At 34.3% G+C, this 23040-nt stretch overlaps 3 protein-coding genes across 4 annotated transcripts; all 3 read left to right on the top strand.

The window, feature by feature from the left end:
* Positions 1 to 5981, top strand: LOC144556535 (wings apart-like protein 2). The gene is made up of 13 exons (XM_078304914.1): positions 1 to 534; positions 859 to 958; positions 1255 to 1585; positions 1696 to 1808; positions 1903 to 2031; positions 2116 to 2209; positions 2372 to 2452; positions 2534 to 3423; positions 3784 to 4013; positions 4110 to 4263; positions 4731 to 4831; positions 5246 to 5327; positions 5600 to 5981. The coding sequence occupies exons 1-13, from the start codon at positions 56 to 58 to the stop codon at positions 5681 to 5683; spliced, it is 2868 nt and encodes a 955-aa protein (XP_078161040.1). The 5' UTR covers positions 1 to 55; the 3' UTR covers positions 5684 to 5981.
* Positions 5982 to 12433: 6452 nt separating this feature from the next.
* On the top strand, positions 12434 to 16584 carry LOC144557224 (putative prolyl 4-hydroxylase 3). The gene is made up of 8 exons (XM_078305766.1): positions 12434 to 12764; positions 12870 to 12948; positions 13193 to 13290; positions 13378 to 13475; positions 14639 to 14768; positions 15237 to 15424; positions 15691 to 15788; positions 16328 to 16584. Exons 1-7 carry the CDS (start codon positions 12568 to 12570, stop codon positions 15762 to 15764), a joined length of 864 nt encoding a protein of 287 aa, XP_078161892.1. The 5' UTR covers positions 12434 to 12567; the 3' UTR covers positions 15765 to 15788; positions 16328 to 16584.
* A 2709-nt stretch (positions 16585 to 19293) lies between these two features.
* On the top strand, positions 19294 to 23040 carry LOC144557000 (lanC-like protein GCL2). 2 transcript variants are annotated; one of them, XM_078305528.1, is made up of 6 exons: positions 19294 to 19572; positions 20281 to 20459; positions 20604 to 20715; positions 20828 to 20944; positions 21334 to 21648; positions 22483 to 23040. In XM_078305528.1, the coding sequence occupies exons 1-6, from the start codon at positions 19345 to 19347 to the stop codon at positions 22819 to 22821; spliced, it is 1290 nt and encodes a 429-aa protein (XP_078161654.1). In that variant the 5' UTR covers positions 19294 to 19344; the 3' UTR covers positions 22822 to 23040. The 2 variants fall into 2 exon arrangements, with proteins under 2 accessions (XP_078161654.1, XP_078161653.1); XM_078305527.1 differs by having other exon boundaries at positions 19302 to 19572; positions 20598 to 20715.

Raw genomic sequence — 23040 nt, 5'->3', positions numbered from 1 at the left:
TTCAAACTTACCTCGAATGCCTCGAACCTAACCAACGAACTACACGCCACCAAATATGCTCGTACGAACCTACGGTCGCCGGACTCGTGGCGGCGGCGGCGGCGACGGCGACACCGAAGATGGCGGAGAAGAACGGGATGTCTATGTTATCGATTCTGACTCCGACGATGAGGAGTCCGAGCTCTCTTCTTCCCCAATCCACCTTCCCCCTTTCTCTCAGCCCCTATCCAGCTCGAAGGAAAACCCTAACCCTAGCTTCCTGTCATACCTCTCCGCCTTCTCCTCCCAGGATTCGTCTTCTTGGTCGTTGGATCCAGATTCGGTTCCATCTTCGTCTAACAAGGATCGTGTTGAGACGGCTACTCTAATGGAGGCGCAGGAGTTTGGAGAGATGATGGAGCACAGTGACGAGGTTGATTTTGCAATTGACGGGTTTCGACCTAGCAAGCCAGTGAGGATCCGGCGTACCAGTTTGAGTTCGTTGTTGAATCTTTGTGGAACACCGCACCAGCGTCAGCTACTACGTGCCCACGGGTTAGTTGATAAATCGAATCCAATTTTGTATTTGATTTTTCAGTTTTAAAAACGTTTAATTTCTGTTGTTTAGAGGATGGCTTATTCAGATTTTTCAAAATTTTAGTTTGTTAGTGGGGATTTGCCTATTGGGTTTATCTGAACAAAGACTGTATCTTGCTGTGGGGACACTTGGAACTTAAAATTGGGTTTCAATTCACAACTGCTGACATCCTGTTTTCTCAAGCAATTTTGCTCGTCAATTATCACTAAATTAGGTTTTGAATGATACTGATTGCTTTGCTTGTACATACATAGTTTACTAAGTACTCCAATTTTAACTAGGCTGGCCAAGAGAATTATTGATGCTCTCATGTCTCTCAACTTTGATGACCAGCCATGCTCTGCAGCTGCTGCTGCTCTCTTCTATGTCTTAGCAAGTGATGTAAGCATATCTTTCAATTTATATATAAAAGTTCAAAAGAAAAAAAAAAAACTCTTATTAGAACTGGTACTGGTGCTGTTGGTAGTATTCTAGTGCAGATTTGCAGCTAGCTTGTTCTGGTATAGCTTAGCCCAAGAAAGGACAGAACCAAAGGCACATATACACTGTTTTCATGTCCTCACATCTGTTTAAATAATGATTCTTTCATGATAAAGTGATCATTGGAGAGTAGAAACATGCTAAATCCTAGGTGGAAAAATCCATTATAAAACATCTTTATTTCTTAAATGTTGTAGGCCCAAGATGATCAATTACTCAATTCTCCATCCTGTATACGGTTCCTCCTTAAATTATTGAATCCACCAAAAAGCAGTGTTGAGGTGAGAGCACCTTCTGTTGGTGCCAAGCTTCTTGGGTTAAGTAGGATAAAAACAATTGCCGGTGCAAACAAAGTCGATACTGACTTTAGCTCAAAGGAACTTATGGCAAAAGTCGAAGAAGTGCTTCTGAACTGTAAAGAGATAAAGATAATTGATGGGGATTGTGAAAAGAGGCCAGAACTCAGCCCCAAATGGATAGCTTTGTTGACTATGGAGAAGGCATGCTTATCTGCCGTTTCCCTAGAAGGTAGTTGTCTGTTATGAGTAGAGAACTCACTTTCAAAGCAATTTTAGGTTTGAGTTTTATAAACCTTGAGGTAATTTGGTTTGATTTTTTTTGTGTATGGTTATTTTCAGAGATGTCAGATAAAGTGAGAAAAATTAGGGGTAGCTTCAAGGAGAAACTGAGAGAGCTTGGTGGTATTAATGCAGTCTTTGATGTCCTTGTCAGTTGTCAGTCTGTTCTTGAGGTCAGCTGAGATATTTGTTACACATTGATCTATGGTATTGTAAAACAAACAAATTTGAGACAATGTAAATGTGGTGAAACTTATCTTTTTTTAGGCTTACATGAAGAGTAACTCCCCTTCGGCTTCAGCTTTAAAGGATAGTGCAGTGTTGCAAAGCATTACGCTTCTTTTGAAATGCTTCAAGATAATGGAGAATGCCACATTCCTAAGCAAGGATAATCAGGCAAGCGTTTTGTACTTACTGTAAAACATTATTTTACTTTCTATTGCAGCTTCTGTTTTATATATTGCTTTCTTTGTTTTACAGGATCATTTGCTGAAGATGTCTACAAGGCTCAGTGCTGAAGCATCTAAGCGGTCATTTGTTGGGGTTGTTATCACTGTAATCAAGCACTTGTCAGGTACGTTTTGTTGCAAATTGGTCCTTTTTTCGGTGCAGATATTGTTCTCAGTGAATAGCTGTATAGCACAGCTATGACTCTTTGCTATCTATTTCAGGCTGTTATGTGCATGATTTTATAAATATAGCTTAGCAGGAATATCTAAATTATATTGTACTGCAGATCTTTCTCTAGCTCAAGGTTCTTGTGCTTTAAATTCCGAGGAGCTGAAATCCTCAGAAGATGTGAAAGAAATTTTAAGAGGTAATATTTTGTGCTTTTATTCTAAGAGGTATACAATTGAAGTTACAAATAATATTTGATTTATCGTGTTACCTTATCCAGGAAGTAGTGGTGCGTCTTCATCAACTATGGATCAGACTGAAGGCGACAATTCCACCGCAGCCATCAAATTTTCTCTAACAAATAAACGTAGAAAGGTGTCTCCTCCTCAACCAGAGGTTGCTCTTGCTGGATGCGCCTCATCACTTTCTTGTAATGGCACTTCAGGCCGTTCAATTGGTGATAGGTTTAAAAAAAGCAGTGTTGTAAAAGTACAAGTTAATGCAGATGGCCAAAGATCTGACTCGAGCACAATTTCAAAGCGGTTGAGCTCCTTTAAGTCACTCAATGTGGGAAAAAATCCTGGTGGTCTTCATAGACCACATCGAGCCGAGAGTATGAAGAAAAGTTCAAGCTTAGAGAGCTGTGATCAATTTGAGTTTGATGGAGACATTACTGAAAGTTCAGGGGTAAATTTCCAAAAGCGGTCCAAGGAAACGTGCAAAAATCCTAAAATGTCTGAGAACGTCAAAAGCAGCTTGAGCATGGAGAGTTTTGATGAATTTGAATTTGATGGAGATAATAAAGATGCTACAGGGAATGGTTTTCACAGAATTTCCAAGGAATTACACAAAAATCAGCCTTGTGTTTCTGGATTTGCTGAAAAGGGTTCATCCATTGATGAGTCTGACCCGTTTGAATTTGATGGGGATGGTGTAGAACCTTCAAAATGGGGAAAACCTAACTTGAAAAATGAGCCATTGCCGCAATGTGGAAAAAAAATAACAAAAGGAAGAGGCTCGCATGACCGGTTTGACCTTGCAATTGAACTGGTCACAAGTGAGAGTAATAATTCAAGTGAACCGGTCAATGCAGAAAGTCAATCTATGAGTCAACCGTTGGTCCAAGAAGAACCAACCGTACTTGAGGACTGTCTTTTGGCCTCAGTAAAGGTGATTTCTTGATCTTTGCATTATTATGCCTTTGCCTATGAGATGGGCGAAAACACAATGTATGTTGATCTTTCCTGGTCAAGTCAACACCTTTTTGTTTCATGCATTGTACCACTGTACGGTTGAGACTTATTCACATTTACAACATGTTTATGGACAGGTAAATATGAATGGTGACTTTGGTATCTAGTCCAGTTGGGACTTGCTTGAATTGAACCGGTTTTTTGAGAAAAGCAATTTTGTTATTACAAAGTGTGCATGTTTTTCATTTGTTCATATAATTGCACCAACTTTAAGGTCTATATTTCTTTGTAAAACTATCTTCTCTCAAGTAATTTTTGTCTACTAATATTTTGGTAGGTACTGATTAACCTTACCAATGATAACCCGATGGGTTGTCAGAAAATTGCGGAATGTGGTGGGCTTGACCTCATGACATCTGTGATCATAAAGCACTTCCCGATGTTTGACAATCCCAACTCAAATGATCAAACTAAAGATAACAAACGGCTAAAAGACCATGAATTGGATCTTCTTGTTGCCATTTTGGGCCTGCTCGTGAACCTTGTTGAGAAAGACAGCCAAAACAGGTGCATTATCTTTTTGTTTTCAAACTTGAGCTTGATTTATTGCGATTAACAAGTGTGGTTGCTCTAATGAATGTTACATTGAAATTTCTTCTGTAGGTTGAGGCTTGCATCTCCATGTGTTTCAATCGATCAACTGGGAGACTCAGAGAGCGGAAGTGCTCAAAGGGATCTTATACCAGTATTTTGTGGCCTATTCTTGGCCAATCAGGGTGCAGGGGATGTTGCTGAGGAGAAAGAAATCATAGTGATGGTATGAACCCACCTTGTGCCCAAAATTATAGAAGTAGGGTTTGATAATAAGCTCAAAATAAAGTTAGGGATTGGTAATGTTCTGGTTATAATTTTTCTACTAGCAGAGAAAACATCAGGTCAATCCAACCGCAAGTGGTCCTACTATCAAGGAATCAGGACCTCAACCAGTTAACGATGGAGTCACTTCAGATTGGGTTGGTTTGACCTGAATGGTTTGGCATTGTCAGAGTCAGAAACCCATTTTTAAATTAAAAAAGTTTGGCTTGCTATTTTGAGCTTTAAAATTGTGGAAGCCCAATTAGGGCAGGTTGTGATACTGCAAACTGATTGTACCTGAACAGTAGGCCACATAATACATGATTTATACAATGGAATACTAAACTCTCTGGATTATGCTGGTAGGTGTAACAACCAGCTTAAAAGAAACTGCGAGTGACTGTCTTTACTCGGCCCTTGTTATGACAGGATACTGCAGAAGAATACATACTGCAAGGGGAGAAAGAGGCTGAGAAAATGATTGTTGAGGCTTATTCGGCTTTATTGCTTGCGTTTCTATCAACTGAAAGGTACCAAAACTGCTAGTCCTTCAATTTTATTTCTTGCATGTTATGCTTATAATTTTTTTTCCATGAGAAACTTGAAACGAAGACTAACAAACAGTTACACCATCAAAGACCATACCAGCACCAGTCACACTCCACACTGGAGTGGTTTAGAACACAGACCTTGCCTACTCTGGAATATACTGAAATAATGAATTGATGTCCTAGAAAGTCTCATCCTATAGAGGTGGCAATAGGGGTCATTTCAGGTTAGTGTTCGGGTCATTTTCATGTCTCGGGTTATTTAGTTTTGGGTTTGGGTTGTGTCAGGTCATTTAAGGTTCAGGCTGTCTCGGGATCTTAACCTATTATTAATGTTTTCTGTTATTTAAACTTACCTCGTATTGTAATCTGTTGTGATTGCACTTTTATGTACAGTATGGAGGTGCGTAAGGCCATTGCCAGCTGCCTTCCTAACAACAACTTGTTGGCTCTTGTACCAGTCTTGGAAAGATTTGTGGTACGTGTTTCAAATCTCAATGCTGGGCAATTTGATTCTTCTTATGTTTATTGCCAGACTTGTTAGCATAGTTTCATACTGAAAAATCCTGAATTGAACCATTATATGTGGTCTGATATGCATGAAAATCTCCTTTCCAAAGGGAATTAAGCCCAGTTCATCATAAATTTATTGTTAACAACATAAAACTGCTTTCTGAAACAATGATATGTTGACATATTCGTGGGCTTATCAATAATATTTGTCATTTCCTTTCTAATTTGTCTCTGTAGGCGTTTCATCTGTCTCTAAACATGATATCACCAGAGACGCACTCAGCTGTTACTAAAGTCATCGAGTCTTGTAAAGGACCATAGAAAATTTGGAGAGAGATCTTGTACAGTTTTTTACCACTCTCTCATCGAGTGTCATACATATTAATTCTTTCTTTTTTATATTGTTGCCTTTTCACCTCTGGTGCATATGGCTTAGGTTTCTTATACTGCTATTCGCTCTGGGGTCTAACTGTCATTAGTTCATTGGTAGTTTCGTACTGTGCTTTCTTTCCTTTATGTCGTTTATGAATTACTGGGTATAATTCTTGGTTAGGTGATAGTTCTTTGTTGTAAAATAAAGATTTTAGTGCTGTGGTTATCAGTTGTAACCTGTGCAATTTATGTGTTACCAGCAAGGTATTCTAGGTCTGAGATAACCAGTGAGGGTATGTTCTTAGGACCTATTTATTGTTAAGGTTTGGGATCCATTAACAATGGACCTGTAGTTGTAGTTGGAGTTTAAATCAGAAATTAACATTTGTATTATTCATTTTAATGATATAAAATTAATGTTATGCATATAAAAAATGGGTGAGAAAAGGTGCACGTTTTATTGATTTCTTTAACTGTATTAGAGCATCTACATTCCTGAAACTCTTAGAGTTTCTAAATAATTGTTAACTAATTTTTAGAAACTTTATCTCTAAAAGTTTATAAATCCTCACATCCCTGAAACTCAAAATTAGAGTTTCTTAATTGCCACATCAGCAAATAAATTACAAGAGAAAAGAATTTCAGCGAATTATTTGGCCACGTCAGAGTTTATAAACGGTTTCTTATTAAGAAACTTTGGAGCAAAGTTGCTAAATAAGAAATTCATCTGCATCTCTGAAACTGGTTTAGAAACTGTCACATCAGATTAGAAACTCAAAGAGTTTCAGGGATGTAGATGCTCTTATATTTATGGAATTTCCAAAACAAAAAGAAAAGGTATTTTCTGTTGTTCGAATGGATAGAAGTCCTACGGTTATTTGCAAAAAGGTCGTATTTCTTTTGTTTAAATTGAGTCGATTCACATTACCACGTAATTTCAATCGTCCTGATCTTTAAATTATCTTTCTACTCGTTTCTCTTTTATGTTAATAACAAATTTAAGGTAATATTCATTAATTGGAAAACATGACATAGTTTTGAAATTTGACATTTGAAATATGATCAGTGCTATATTTACGTTAAATGATTAAATTTGATGCAAGTTGTACCGCTAATCGTACAATTTGACTAGCAACGGATTATATTTGACTATTTTTAATGGAATATTAAACAATACTCGTGTTGTATAAAATTGGATACACAATAATTAATATGGTCAACTACATGTTTATGATTTTTTTTTTCTATTTTTAGATATCAAACATCTTGTTAAGACCATTAAGGTCCTGTTCGGCGGCCTGCTAAAGAATAGAAATGGAAATAGGAATCAAAAGTTTTGAACTAATTTTTACTATTCACCGTGGAAAAAAAAATTCAATCTGAGTAAATTTTTTTTTCTCACATGAACAGTAATCTGCCGAACGAGGCCTAATGGATTCCATTTATCCAAACTTTATATCTTATCTTGATACAATCTCTTGTGTATTATCTTGGATAATATCCTAATACCTTTTTTTTTATCTTCAATTTTTCCGTGATTTTTTTTCAAATATTAAGGTGATTTTTTTTAGGAAGCTGATATGAGTACCCGCGCTACAGTACCCGCACCTAAACTGCCATAACTGTTTGTGGGGACCAAACTATCATAACTGCACTTCAGATATGTAACTTTTTTTTAATATTAATAGTCAAATCTTGAAGTATGTAGTCCAAAGAACACAAGTATTTATATCTATATAGTAAACAATGTAAATGATAAATTAATTATTTTTAAATAATCGTACCCGCACTTTTTTTTTAAATTTCTGATGTCGTACCCACATCTAAACTGCCATAATTACTTGTGGAGACCGCAACTGTTCCAGATCTGTAAGTTTATTTTAAAATATTAATAATCAAATCTTGAAGTATATAGTTCAAAGAACACAAGTATTTATATCTATATAGTAAATAATGTAAATGATAAATTAATTACTTTTAAATAATCGTACCCGCACCTTTTTTTGAAATTTCTGACGTCGTATCCGCACCTAAACTGCCGTAATTGTTTGTGGGGACCGCAATCGTTCCAGATCTATAACTTTTTTTTAATATTAATAGTCAAATCTTGAAGTATATAGTTCAAAAAACAGAAGTATTTATATCTATATAGTAAACAATGTTGTAATTTTTACATAACTGCTTGTGGGGACCTAAACTGTCATAATGTTGTAATTGGATCCCTCCTCTTTTTACATACGACACTGAAAACATTAATATCTAAATATTGAAAGTATTTATATCTATGCACTGAAGTATTTATTTTTATGAGGTCAACTATTTTTGTTAGAGAAATGTTGACGCGGAATTAGTGCCGAGGCTTTGAAAGGGTGCTGCTGGGATTTTAGAATAATAATTAGTTAAGACTATATAATATCTTTTTAGAATAATAATTAGTGTACACAATATAATTAGTGGGGACCATAATACATTATTTATCTAAATGGAGTTACTGTAGCGCGGGTACTGTGCTAATTATTATTATTTTTTTTAAACTACTATTTAGTGGGTAAGGAATAGGATTTTTTTATTAAATATAATTAAATAAAATTCTTCAAATGAAAAGAGAACCCGGTGAATGTAATTCACAAAAAAAAAAAAAAAAAACTCTATCCGAAGCAACGCAGGCAGAAAACGGATTTATCCACTATATCAACGGTTGAATGGACTAAATTTTAGACCTGACAAAGTCCTCTTCCTCCAGCTTTTCTTTTTTGCAAAAACAATTTGAACGGTACTGATTTCATTTGAAAGGTTTTGTTTAATTCTATTTAAACCAAAAAAAGCAAGGAATATTGTATGCTGGGTTAGATAATCATTTACTTTTTCTTTCAATGCACTAAGAACATCTGCATATGTAAAATTAAGAATAAATTTAAAACAGTTGTCAAGCGCTAAATAGAAATTAAGGTAATTTTAATTTCTAAGCATGTACACTCCTGCAATTATTTTTGTGTTTTTAGTGGCCGTATTAGTAATAATTATTTTGAAAGAGGGAATAGAGCTAGTAAAAATAGTAGAATGTGATTTCTTTTTAAAAAAATTATTTCTAAATTAGAAATTATATTACATCCAAAAAATTAGAATAAGAAATATCACACCTGATTTTAGACATAAAAATAAAAATATATAGTATGTGTAAAAGTCACAAACTTCTAAAATTCATTTTTAAGCATTAAATTTGTGCTTCTAAAGTTCAAAAACTCACAAATTTATCAATATTATTACATTTTCTACTAAAATTCATTTTAAATTTATAAAGTACTTATTTACCCTTTATTAGTAGTGTGTTTGGTTTTCAAGGGAATATGATTCAGTGACGTATGCACAATAATATTTAGACATACGATTGTATTCGTCACAAGTAAGAAAATGAGACATGCTACATATTTTTTTTTAATAAAGAGTATATTCAATCTTCTAATTGTTTGGTTTTCAAGGGAATATGATTCAGTGACGTATACACAATAATATTTAGGCATACGATTGTGTGCGTTACAAGTAAGAAAATGAATCATTTGCTCCCACAACTAACTAATTAGAAAACTGAATATTGTCTCTTAGACACGCTACATATTTTTTTTAATAAAGAGTAAAATAGATGTTTTATAAATTTATACAATATATTGGATAAATTTGTAAGTTTTAGAAATTCAGAATGATAAATATGATATTATGAATTTTAGAGGGTGAGATATCTAATTTTAAATTTTTGGAAGGACATACGAAATTCTCCCATTATAAAAGATCTTTTTAGCTTTCAGAATTACCAGCAGCAGTGATGGTTGATCGCCTGATAGGAACTTGGAAGGAACTGTTTAAATAGCTCATATAAATGATATATTAATTTGTTGTACCTTTTAAGCCTTTTTACCAGATCAGATGGTAATTGTTTTCTTTTAACTTTTTTTTTTTTTATTTCCTTTACCTTACTTGACATTTAGTCTCATATAAATGATATATTAATGTGTTGTACCTTTTAAGCCTTTTTACCAGGTCAGATGGTAATTGTTTTCTTTTAACTTTTTTATTTATTTATTTACTTTACCTTACTTGACATTTAGTACCATAAAAAAAACATGTGTTATCCAGTCGATAGATCGCAACATACTGATATCTGAATCACAAACCCTCTAATTAATTTTTAACAGCCCAGTAATTTATTTAGAGTTAGGCTGGGGTGCTATGGATAGCATAGTGGCCTCTATGCTACGGCTCAATATTCGAGTTTTCAAAATTCAAATGGTCGATCTGAACCGTTCATCTTATTCTCCATATTAATATCTGCTTGGAGACCAAATTTTATAATTTTCTGAATTTTTTTACTATTTATTAAGCCACTTTGAAAATCGCTAATCCAACGGTTTTACTGTTTTGTGCAGCCACCGTTGGATCAACAATTTTGTAAAATACTTAATAAATAGTAAAAAAATTTAGAAAAATGTAAAATTTGGTCTCTAAACAGATATTAATATGGAGAATAAGATGAACGGTTCGGATCGACCGTTTGGATTTTGAAAACTCGAATATTGAGCCGTAGCATAGAGGTCACTATGCTATCCATAGCACCCCAGCCTAACTCATTTATTTATTCTATAGCAAAATCAGAATATATCAAGGATACCCAAATGATGGAGCTTAGTTAGAAAATCACATGTCACTTATTGTCACATGGCACATTGATAAATATTACAGAAAGAGAGAGACTGACATGTTATCTTTGTTTTTGGAAAAAGATTAAAAAAAAAATATATATATATATGACTTTTGAACCGAGATCAATAACTATCAAGTGACGATATGTTAATTGGAATATTTGTATCCTCATTCAGATAACATGTCGTTCCTCTCTTATTCATTTAAAATTCTTCAAAATACTTGAATATTTGTATTTTTTTTATTTAATTCTTGTTATCTTTGTTTGTTTATTCCATTTTTTTTTTAATTTTCTTTTCGCATCTCCCATCATTGTATATATTTTTAAACTCTTATATTGTTCAGTGAAAAAATAAGGTACTTTGCCTAATATCCCGAGAAAGAAAAAACCCATTTTATTAAATTATTTAGGCAAAGTGCCCATGGAGCATTAATAAAATTTAAAAAATAAGTGATTAATTAAGGCAAAGGGCCATGCATGATTAATTAAATTTAAAACAAATAGTTTTAATAAATATAAGGAGAAATAAGAAAATATTTTAATTTAAAATGAAGAAATAAAAGATTTGAGTATTTGGATTAAAAAATATACATTTAAAAAAAAATAAAAATATCACTAGGTCCTAACAAACTAATAAACCATCCAGATCTCTCAAGTTCATGAGCAAGTATTTCTCAGGATACCTGACTGTGTAGAATATTCTGACCAAAATCAATTCAATGCCTATCTAAAATATTTAAAATATAGAAAGTCCACTTTAAAATTTGTGTCATATTAAAACGGTCGACTCATGTTTCATTCTACAAAATCAAGTATTGTGTCATATTAAAACGGTCTGACTCAGGTCTTATTCAACACAGTTTTGTACTGGATCTGAGTAGAGTGAGAAAATAGCACGGCAGAGTCCGCTCTATTACGGAATATCACAGTACGTGTATCGGTTACGTACCGTGACTTGTGTGTTTTGTGCTGTGATCATCTTTTGAAAATTTGACATAATATGACACGTTACACGATCTAGTTACGATACAACATGTGATCAAATAATAAGCTGTTAGATCTTAATCAAATGATGAATCTTAAATAAACTAACTTAAATTATAATTAAACATAATCAAATGTGGGACCGCATACTTAATAAAGTGACACGAATTCCGTCTCTTTACAGAAGAATAATATCTAAAAAAATACTAGAGATGTACCAGAGGCCCTTTAAGAAAAAATAAACATAATCAAACATAACAAATCACATCCAGACGATACATTTAATTACGACATATTTATAACTAGAGGAGGGATCAAGTTACAATAATTTTTGAGTTACAACAAGTTACAACAATCGTTTTTTACATTTTCAAAGTCCAAATCATTGATCCAAACCGTTAGATGTAATCTCTACAATAAAATGTACTTGGAGACCAAATTTTATATTTTTTGAATTTTTTTTACTATTTATTAAGATGGGTACAAAAACTAGTTAAATTCAGACCATTGAATTTTGTACCTATCTTAATAAATAGTAAAAAAGTTCAAAAAAATGTAAAATTTGGTTAGGAAGCATATTTTATTGTAAAGATTACATCTAACAGTTTGAATCGACGATTTGAATTTTGAAAATATAAAAAATAGTTGTTATAACTCAAAAAATATTGTAACCTGATCCCTCCTCTTATAACTATTCATATTCCGTAACTATATTTCAACCAATACATAAAAATTTAACTTAATCACAATACAATAATTTTTTTCCACTCACAATACAAAAATTTAACTATTCATATTCCGTAACTATATATATATACTTTTTACATATACATCCGAGAATATTTTGGTTGCCTTATTACAGCGCTACCAACCAATTTACGAGTCCTTGGTAAAATCTAACATATTGACTTTAGATACCACTATACCAGACTCCGCCAAACCGGACAAGGTTTCTGACAAACCGCCAAAAGAAATCTTTGTTCTGTGACTTCTGTCAAGTTCTACGGCAAGTCGGCAAGACAAGGTACCAATTAGATTTAGCTAAACCCAACCCGTTGCCTCGTCTCTCTGTTGCTCGCAAAATACCATAAAAGAAGAAGAAGAGTAGTTCAGCACATTTTTGTGATTCTTTTTGTACTGATACTGACAAGCCATGGCGAGGGCCACGCGGCCCGGCCGGCTTACCACCGGGCGGAGATCGTCGCCGTATCTTCCGATCATAGTCGCACTGCTGATGTCAACGGTGGTGCTCTTGATGCTTCTTGCGCTAGGTATCTTGTCCCTACCCGTCGGATCCAAGGGTGGGCCCCACATCTCTCGCGCTCGTTTCCGTAGATCCACTTTTGAATCGTACGCATCATACCTCGGAATTATGTTCTAATGGATTATTGGATGGGTCGATCTGGTTTATTGAAGGTTCATTGCTTTGTTTTTTTTGTGGATTTTGAATTGTAGGGAAGAAGAGGTGAGAGGAGAGCAATGGACGGAGCTGCTCTCATGGGAACCGAGAGCTTTTCTTTATCACAATTTCTTGGTATGGAATAGTGTTCTTCTTGGTTATGATGTAGTAGTTTTCTAGTTCACGCACTGATCTTCAATAAATTCATGTGATTTTTTTAAGTAGTCAGCAATCACCTGCTAAGATCACATTTGTAGCTTCTCTGGTGTTTAAAAATTCACCTGCTAAGATCAAATTGGAAGAAACCTGTTCATCATAAATTGGAGCAAAATGTGAAACATCTTACTTTTCTGATTTTTTTTTTGTTTCCTGTTTTCAGTCCAAGGAGGAATGCGAATACTTGATAAAATTGGCAACACCGCGTATGCATAAGTCAACAGTTGTGGATACCAAAACCGGCAAGAGTATTGATAGTAGGTTGTAACATCTTAAGATATCTTGTTCATATATAATTTTTCATTTGAAAATAATAAAGAAATTAATTTTGCATTCTGCTTCATTCAGGGTTCGAACAAGTTCAGGGATGTTTCTGAGAAGAGGCCAAGACAAGATAATCAGCACAATAGAGAAAAGGATTGCAGATTTTACCTTCATACCAGTAGGTACGCCACAGAGGAGACCTTATTGTTACATAAAAATCTCACCAAGAAAGAAGAAGCTTTCTTATTTTAGTTATTCATATGAAATTTACTACTTGCTTTAAAAGCTTAAATTGACTAGTTTCTGATTATCTGACCTGATATGTATCCATGCTTCTGAATCACTGGATAGGATATCAGTAACTGAAACCTAGTGAATTTAAGTACAGATATAGTGCAAGTCTTGTTAGGTATGAGTGTGGATCCAATATGTCATTTGGGAAGTAAATATTAAGATTTCCCAATCCCTGGATTTAGAAATTACCACTGCTCTGTTTCGGTGCATTTGACATATTATATCTCTTATGCAATCAAATTGTTGGGATAAGTTGCCATGGATTTCATTTGAAACCCGATTGAGATATATTGCTCTTGGATAAGTGTGCAACTTTAAGTCTAATAGTCTAGAACACATTGAATACCAAAAGTTAATTTGTTATGTTTGTATGAGAGAATGAACGGGAAACAATATCTGGTAATGATAAAGACCAAATTGCAATTGCAACATTCTGCAAACGTTTGACAAAAAGTTGTCATAAAAAAAGCTTCATTTTCTCTGTTTTTTTTTCTAGAATAGACAAATAAGAAGGAAAATGATTTGTTTTCAGGGTCAAAAAGAGAATTCGATATTTCATTTTTTTGTTTCCATCCAATCTCGTCAAATCTGAATACATGAGATATGACGAGGGGGAATTAAAACCTAGGATAAAAAAGCAGTTCCCTTTCTCTGTCTTTTTTCAAAAAATAAAATGTCAACCAAATGAGGGATTAAACTTCATTGTCGTGGTGTCCTTTATTTTCTCTTAATTTCATTGGAGCCAAGCTGATGGGAGAGAAGTTATTTTTCTTTCTGAAAGCAGAAACAAGTGATCCATTTTGGAAATTGCACTACAATATGTATTTTCATATTTGAATCATATTCATAATCATCAAGATACAGTTTATATATGTACCTTCTTAATTCCCATACTTAACTGGGCTTACATGTATTGGCATCTGCTACAAGAAAATAGACATGAATACAAAGAAATTAGGCCACTGGCCAATCTGTTTTCATTCTAGTTGTAGCATTAGTATTCATTTCTTTGGAAAAATGTAACATCAGAATCTTGAAAATGAACTTGCAGAAAATGGAGAGGGGCTTCAAGTGCTCCATTATGAAGTTGGTCAAAAGTATGAACCACACTTTGATTTCTTTCATGATGAGTTCAATACCCAAAATGGCGGGCAGCGTATAGCCACTCTTCTCATGTACCTGTACGTTTTTTTATTTTTTATTTTTTTTCTTTTTTGTTGCTTATAGAGTGAGGCTATGGTACTTCACAAAGGACGGATCAGTCCGTGCTATGGATCAATATCTCATTTTTCAAAATTGAAATGGTCGATTATCTCCATATGAAAATGTACTTGAAGACCAAATTTTACATTTTTTTAGAATTTTTTTCCTATTTTTTAAATAGATAGAAAATCACTATTTTTGGATGGTTCAAAATTTTTAGATCACGTGATTTTCAAAATTTCTAAAAAATATAAAATTTGGTCTCCAAGTATATTTTTATATGGAGATTATGTTGAACGGTTTGGATCAATTGTTTAAACTTTGTAAACAGAGATATTGATCGATAGCACAGACCGTTCCGTGCTTTGCAGAGTAACACAGCCTCACTCTTAGCAATGGATCAATTATATATATCTTGGCAACTATTTTTCATTGTGTTTGTGTAGGTCCGATGTTGAGGAGGGCGGAGAGACGGTATTCCCTAATGCTAAATATAACAGCAGCTCTTTGCCGCATTACAATGAAATGTCAAAGTGCGCTAAGCAAGGTCTTTCAGTGAAACCAAAAATGGGGGATGCATTGCTTTTTTGGAGCATGAAGCCAGATGGCTCTCAAGATCCAACAAGTTTGCATGGTTAGGTTTAGGCAAATTCAAGAGGCTCTGTTTTTCCCTTTTTGCCCCTTCTCTGGCTTGGTTTTATTCTCCTCAAAACCTTTTCGGTTAAGGATAGGGATATTGATTTACTATGTTGGATGGTTCTTATTTTGGATGTGTAATTCATGTGCAAATTATCAGTCAGACCCAATTTCTTTTTTTTAAAATGCTATAAAAGTGATACTCATACCAGACACTATACTGGTTGTATGTAACATTTATATCTTCTTTTTTTTGTGTTTCAGGAGGGTGCGCTGTAATTAAAGGGAACAAGTGGTCATCTACAAAATGGATGCGAGTGTACGAGTACAAAGTATAGTTCATTTGCTGTAACTCAAAAAAGGTATTTTGCTCTCTGTTTATGTCATTCAGAAACTATTGTTGGTATTATTTTCCCAAATTCTTCTTCTCATGCAATTGCTACTGTCTATTTTTTTTTTCTTTTTTTTATTGTGTGAGAAATTGTAGTTGCTATTTTTGATACTCTCATTAACTCAACAGCTATAGCAATAGCCAATACTGATCTCAAAAGGTCTATTGTAAGAACTTCTGACACAATATTTGACAGAATTAAGTGTTCTATTGGTGAATTTAATATGTGCATTTGGTGTTATCAGTGTGAATTTTATTCTAGTCGAGACAACAATTACGTTGTTATTGGTATTGCATGTTCTTTTGCTTTACTAAAGCTGCCTTCTTTTGTAAGAATAAACTCATCACTGTTGTTACAAGTGTTGTTTTCCTTGTGTTATAATTCCTGAAATGTGATCTAAATGTAGTTCTTGGATACATCATTATAAATCCCGATTGGTGAAATCCGTACCTTTATTCTCTATAGGTAATATTTATATTTTTTTCTCTTATATTTCTTGTTCTTGACAGCATGCACTAGAGATGGTTTACAGGGGATGTCTCTTGTGGGTTTTGGCGGAGACGGTTTACACTTCTCTTGGGAGTAGATTCCTTCTGATCCATTTTTTTAGTCTTAAATTTAACATAATGGAGGTTGAATTTATTTTTTTTATTTTTTTATTTTGAGCTGAAATATGCTAAGGTCATTTGCGACCTTTCAGGCTATGTACAGATCATTCCTTGTTTGATCCTAATTAAGTATTTATTTTGATAGATGTTTTGTGATATCTACCTGCTCTTTGGCATTTGAATTTCACTAATTTCTTCCAAGGTAAACTATATTTTGTCAGCTTATTATCGGATCAAAAAATTAAATTTGACTAATAACAAGAAGACGGGTGCTAAATATTGTTCGGAAAATTTGTTTCCTCTCGTCAAGTATTGGATTTATCTTTTTGTGCTTTAAAATTACTCTGGTTCATTCAAGAGAATATTGTAGGTCCGATGGACTTTGCATCTATCTTTGGTCCGATGGGTACCATAACTGGTTATGTCCGATGTACTTTAAGATTCATGCAAACCTATTATAAAATTGGGTTAGTGTACACGAATTTTAAAGTGTATCAGACAACTCTGATACCAATCAGATCTAAAAGTAGGTCCAAAATCTATCGAACCTACTCTATACTCCATTTTCAAACGTATATAATTTATCCTTTTTTGAAAGAAAAAAATGAACCGGTACTGAGCAAAATGTAGAAATTTTTTTCGGACGAATGGAATCATTATTTATAAAAAAAAATATGATAAACACATTATTATTATGGAAGCTGATATGAGTACTCGCACTTAAACTGTTATATATAACTGTTTGTGGGGATCAAACTGCCATAGCTGCACTTCAGATCTATAACTTTTTTTAATATTAATAGTCAAATCTTAGAGTATGTAGTCCAAAGAACACAAGTATTTATATCTATATAGTAAACAATGTAAATGATAAATTAATTATTTTTAAATAATCGTACCCGCACTTTTTTTTAAAATTTTTGATGTTGTACCCGCACCTAAACTGCCATAATTGCTTGTGGGACCGCAACTGTTCTAGATCTGTAACTTTATTTTAAAATACTAATAGTCAAATCTTGAAGTATATAATTCAAAGAACACAAGTATTTATATCTATATAGTAAACAATGTAAATGATAAATTAATTATTTTTAAATAATCGTACTCACATCTTTTTTTGAAATTTCTGACATCGTACTCGCACCTAAACTGCTATAATTGCTTGTGGGAACTGCAATCGTTCCAGATCTATAACTTTTTTTTTAATATTAATAATCAAATCTTGAAGTATATAGTTCAAAGAACACAAGTATTTATATCTATATAGTAAATAATGTTGTAATTTTTACGTAACTGCTTGTGGGGACCTAAACTGCCATAATCTTGTAATTGGATCCTTTCTCTTTTTACAAATGACACTGAAAGTATCAATATCTAAGTATTGAAAGTATTTATATCGAGTATGACTAATATAACATCAGTGTCATTTCAGTCTATATAACACCAATTTCAAAACCTATCAAATCGAGTTCAAATGGTGAATCCAAACCGTTCAAACCGATATACTTCATTAGTTGTGCGTTTACATATAAAATTTATAACTTTTTGAGTTTATTTGGTATCAAGTCAAGCGGTCAACTGTTTGAGTTTTTAAGTTAATTTTAATACATTCATTTTTCAATTTTTTTGCCGCTTGATTTGATACTAAAATAACTCGAAAATATAAAAATTTTGCATGTAAACGCATCACTCATAAAGTAAATTAGTTTGAACGGTTTGGATTCACCATTTGAACTCGATTTGATAGGTTTTGAAGTTAGTGTTATATAGACTGAAATGACACTGATGTTATATTAGCCATACTCATTTATATCTATGCACTGAAGTATTTATTTTTATGAGGTCAACTATTTTTGTTAGATAAATGTTGATGCATAATTAGTGCTGAGGCTTTGAAAGGGCGTTGCTAGGATTTTAGAATAATAATTAGTTGAGACTATATAATATCTTTTTAGAATAATAATTAGTGGACACAATATAATTAGTGGGGACTATAATACATTATTTCTCTAAATGCAGTTACTGTAGCGCGAATACTGTAGCACGAGTACAGAAATAATTATTCTATTATTATTTAGGCTACATGAAAAGCACACTTCGTTGTCCCATGCTCGAGTAAAAACTTAATGGAGATCTGTTATACAACTTGTTTTTTGAGTGGTAAAATTTCACTAATTTGTGACAAACATGTTTAAATAATAAAATTCATGCTGGTTTCGGAAGTTAAACTACCTTCTAAAAATTAATTCTATGAAGTTTTCTTTAAAAAAAAATAGATCTCATGCTACACTGGTGAAACTAATTACCTAAAATCTATTAAAAACTTGCTGATGATTGAATTTTATTTTTATCTTAAAAAATTAATGCGATTTTCCGGGCGATTCATATAGCAAACTCAAATTTTGAGTTTCTGCACGATAAATCTGGACCGTCCGATCCTTGTTGGCACGTATATTGAAGGGTCCACACATTATATATCCGCGGGCCAGATTGGCCCGGATTCTGATCGGACAGTCAAGATTTCAAACCCAGATTTTGAAGTAATGTAGAGGAAACGGACTCACTGTTAGCGGTCCAATCCGGTGCCAATTCGGGATAGCGCGAGAGACCAGTATTATTTGAGCTTTGAGATTTGTGTAGAATGTATTTGAACCGTTGAGATTTTTCAAAGGTCATGCTATCTCAGAGGAGGATATGAATCTGCTGCTTTTCCGAATCTAAACGTTCAAAATTTTATATTCACGTATCTGTATAAAGAAACTTTTTTATGCACAAATCTCAACAAATTGAACGGTTAGATTCGGAAAAGCAGCAGAGTTGATGAAAATATTACCCGACACGTGTCGACATCCACGTGTAACACTTCAGTCAGAACAGCTCCGCACTGCGCATTTTTTTATTCCGCCAGTCATGGCGCCATGTCTGCTGGTATGAGCAAAGAAGTCTCTTCATCTAGACCAAGCAAGAGGCCAAAAAAGAGTAGAGGAGCAATGGCGGATCGGTTCTTCCCCAACGAGATGCCTGATTACGTGGATGAGAGAGAAAGCTCCGCTGCTACTGGATCCAGTCTCATCAGACTCCTCTCACTCCCTGATCACGAACTATCTGCTAAGTTTTTGAAAGCTGGTGTCGACCTCAAAGACAAGGTTTCTTTTTTGTTTTCGTCCCTCACAAATTAAAAAAAAAAGAAATTGGTGAATTGAACAGCTAAAATTAGTGCCCTGGACATATATATGCTTTGATTCCTTTCTACTTGTGACAGTTTAATTAAGTTCTTATCTTGTTTGGGCAAATTCAAATAATATAGATTCTACAAATTGGAAGAAACCTGTTTTAGTAAGCTTTTGTTTAGGGGTACCAGATGGTTAGTACCAATCCTTGTAAAATTGACTTAATTTCATTATTAAAATTGGTGGGTTTTCAGTGGGGGAGCCACATTGAACTAGGGGTAGGCAATTGCCTACCTTGGATTTTGAAAACCGGGTATAGGTCTATGTATAATCGGGCTGTTGCCTACTCCTGGAAAAAGTTTTGCCAACTTTTGGATAACTCACAGTCTGAATTGGTAAATTCAAGGCAGTCTGCAACCTGCTAGTCGTACCAGCAATTTTTTTTTCCTACCCTTGATAAAAACCCTAGCTACTTATCTATGGGTTTCCCCCAGTCTTATCAAAAAAAAAAATGGAAGAAACCTCTGAAAACTGAATTGCATGATACTAAATACTCGTGCAGATAACCTGTCATCCCTTTTGTACAATGAAGAAGCTAAATCTGTTGTCCTGGTTGGGTAATTAGCGGAACTATATTTGTTTATTTATGATGTTTAAGAAATTTCCTTGCTTTTTTTTTTCTAGATTGTGAATGAGACATGGATACGAACCCGTCAGAAAGTGACCGACTATACCCTCTACACAGGTGCACTTGGAACGGCATTTTTATTGTTTAAATCTTATCAAGTGACCGGAAGCCGAGAGGATCTCAGCTTATCTGCAGAGATCATCCAGGCATGTGACACGGCTTCTAAGGGCTTACCGTAAGAAATCTGATCTTTCTTTTTCACTACTGTCCTTTTGACTTTATTTCATGTGAAATGGACAATTTGACCCTTTTTTGCAAGTATTGCTATGATTATTTGAAATAGCATCTATTTTAATAATAATTAGTGGGTTAGGAGCAGGTTTGTGACATTCATTTGTGGGAGAGCTGGTGTGTGCGCTCTTGGTGCTGTTGTGTCAGCAAAATTGGAAGATGAAGCTCTACTCCACCATTATTTAATCTCGTTCAATGAGGCAAGTCTCAATTTTTTTCATATGGTTTGCTGAGCATATCGGTGATTTTCATTACAATATTCAAGTTTCTGATTTGGTCATGGATATGCATAATATGAGTTGTTTTTAACAGATAACAATGCCTAGCACAGTCCCTAATGAGTTGTTGTATGGAAGGGCTGGATATCTATGGGCTTGCTCTTTCTTAAACAAACACCTTGATAAGAACACCATCCCTCCAAATAAAATGGTGAGTGTTCTACCTTTCTAATAAAAAAAAAATCATAGTGGATCATTAAGCATAATTTAATGCCCCATTTTGGTTCTTTATCCATATGATTATATTATCTCAAAAATGGATGGAAACTTGGAAACCCTACATCAATGCTGATGTGGGATGTGTCAGCGAGCCATTTCTCCCCAGCATCAATCCCTGAAATGTCAAGCAGAATCCTCAAAACTTCAGTTGATTCATGCTGTGAAATGCAATTTGACTTGATGAATGGCAAAAGACCTAAAATTAGCATAATTCTTTCTGCTGTGATCAATTTTCATATATCTTTCATCTGGGTTTGTTAATCTTTCCTTTAACAACATTGACAATCTGTCAATAAGAAACTAACAAAACATGACCGACAGGGTCCCTTGGTGAAGGAGACAATAAGAGAAGGAAGGAGGCTATCTAAGAAGAGCAAGTGCCCCCTTATGTATGAGTGGCATGGGAAGAAGTACTGGGGCGCGGCCCACGGGCTGACAGGCATCATGCATGTGTTAATGGACATGACTTTAAAGTCAGATGAGATGGAAGACGTGAAAGGAACTCTAAATTACATGATTCAAAACCGTTTTCCAAGTGGGAATTACCCCTCAAGCGAGGGAAGCACTGATGACCGCCTTGTACACTGGTGCCATGGCGCACCTGGTGTTTCTCTTACAATGGCTAAAGCATATGAGGTTTGAATCCTTGATCAATTTTATGGTAACTCAATAACCAAAGGAAGTATGGAACAAAACCTGGAAAAATTGTAAACATCATCTCTAATCTAATATCCTGACTCTATATATTCTTCAGATGATATCTAAACTACTGCCTCCCCCGAAATGGAATCTTTCTAAATTAGATGAGAGAGAGAGAGGGTGGATATTTCCTTTTCCTTTTTTTTTTTCGGATTTAGGAGAGGAAGATAATTATTGACATTTTGCATTGAGTGAGGCTATGGTACTATGCATAGTGCAGATTGGATATTTCCTTATCCTTTTTTTTTTCAGATTTAGGAGAGGAAGATAATTATTGACATTTTGCATTGAGTGAGGCTATGGTACTATGCATAGTGCAGATTGGCCCGTACTACGGATCAGTAAAATATAGCTGCAGACTAAATTTTACATTTTTTAGAATTTTTTTACTATTTCTTTAGGTAGAAAATCACTCCTTTTGAATGGTCTGGAATCTTTTAGATCAAGTGATTTTCTTCCTATCTAAAATAATAGTAGAAAAATTCTAAAAATTGTAAAATTTGATCTATTAGAATATTTTCATATGGAGATCATGTTGAACAGTTCAGATCAATTGTCTGGACATTAAAAATTGAGATATTGATCCATAATACGGACCAATATGTGCTATGCATAGTACTCTTTTGCATTTGTTTTTTAGGGGCAGGTGTATATTTCTTGTTTGCATGGTGTAATCCCAAGTAGTTCCGTGGGGGGCTACACTATGAATCATTATATTTTTTTGTTCGTATTCAAACAAAAATATTGACAAAGGAAAAATGCACTTTTTAGGTTTTCAAGGATCACCGGTTCATGCGTGCAGCGTCAGATGCTGCTGAGGTGGTATGGAACCGAGGTCTCCTCAAGAGGGTTGGGATTTGCCATGGTATAAGTGGTAATGCATACACCTTTCTCTCTCTCTACCGAAGGACGGGCAACTTGGAGCACCTGTACCGTGCAAAGGCCTTTACATGCTTCCTACTCGACAGAGGCACCGAGCTCATAGCTGAGGGAATAATGCATTGTGGGGACCGCCCTTTTTCACTGTTTGAGGGTCAGGCTGGCATGGCTTATTTGTTTTTGGATATGGTTAAACCAGCTGAGTCTGGGTTCCCGGGTTATGAATTTTAGGCCTTCAGGCACATGTATAGTGGTTAATGATATGTAAGAAATTGTGAGATCGTCTTTTTTTTTTCTTTGGTTGTTTAGTGAGAAAATCAAGAATAATGTCTTGTAGCAATTTTACTCGAGAACAATTCGGTTGAGTGAGTCTGTGTTGTTGTGTAAATTTTTTTCTTTTCACTTTGCTAGTGTTTCCTTCAAATTAAACTTTAGTAATTAAGGAAGCTA

This window comes from Carex rostrata, chromosome 7 (genome assembly GCF_964058835.1).
Source record: "Carex rostrata chromosome 7, lpCarRost1.2, whole genome shotgun sequence".
Classification (NCBI taxonomy): domain Eukaryota; kingdom Viridiplantae; phylum Streptophyta; class Magnoliopsida; order Poales; family Cyperaceae; genus Carex; species Carex rostrata.
Note: the sequence above shows the minus strand (reverse complement) of the source record. Positions and strands in the feature narration are given on the sequence as shown.

What these genes read in the sequence shown, in the direction of transcription:
- LOC144556535 (XM_078304914.1), top strand. Translation starts at nt 56, where the DNA reads ATGCTCGTACGAACCTACGGTCGCCGGACTCGTGGCGGCGGCGGCGGC. An exon ending in GTTGTCAGTCTGTTCTTGAG is followed by an intron (nt 1,809 to 1,902) that starts GTCAGCTGAGAT and finishes ATCTTTTTTTAG; the next exon opens with GCTTACATGAAGAGTAACTC. An exon ending in GTCTTTTGGCCTCAGTAAAG is followed by an intron (nt 3,424 to 3,783) that starts GTGATTTCTTGA and finishes ATATTTTGGTAG; the next exon opens with GTACTGATTAACCTTACCAA.
- LOC144557224 (XM_078305766.1), top strand. Translation starts at nt 12,568, where the DNA reads ATGGCGAGGGCCACGCGGCCCGGCCGGCTTACCACCGGGCGGAGATCG. An exon ending in CGTAGATCCACTTTTGAATC is followed by an intron (nt 12,765 to 12,869) that starts GTACGCATCATA and finishes TTTGAATTGTAG; the next exon opens with GGAAGAAGAGGTGAGAGGAG. An exon ending in TTTTACCTTCATACCAGTAG is followed by an intron (nt 13,476 to 14,638) that starts GTACGCCACAGA and finishes ATGAACTTGCAG; the next exon opens with AAAATGGAGAGGGGCTTCAA.
- LOC144557000 (XM_078305527.1), top strand. Translation starts at nt 19,345, where the DNA reads ATGTCTGCTGGTATGAGCAAAGAAGTCTCTTCATCTAGACCAAGCAAG. An exon ending in ATTTAATCTCGTTCAATGAG is followed by an intron (nt 20,716 to 20,827) that starts GCAAGTCTCAAT and finishes TGTTTTTAACAG; the next exon opens with ATAACAATGCCTAGCACAGT. An exon ending in CCATCCCTCCAAATAAAATG is followed by an intron (nt 20,945 to 21,333) that starts GTGAGTGTTCTA and finishes CATGACCGACAG; the next exon opens with GGTCCCTTGGTGAAGGAGAC.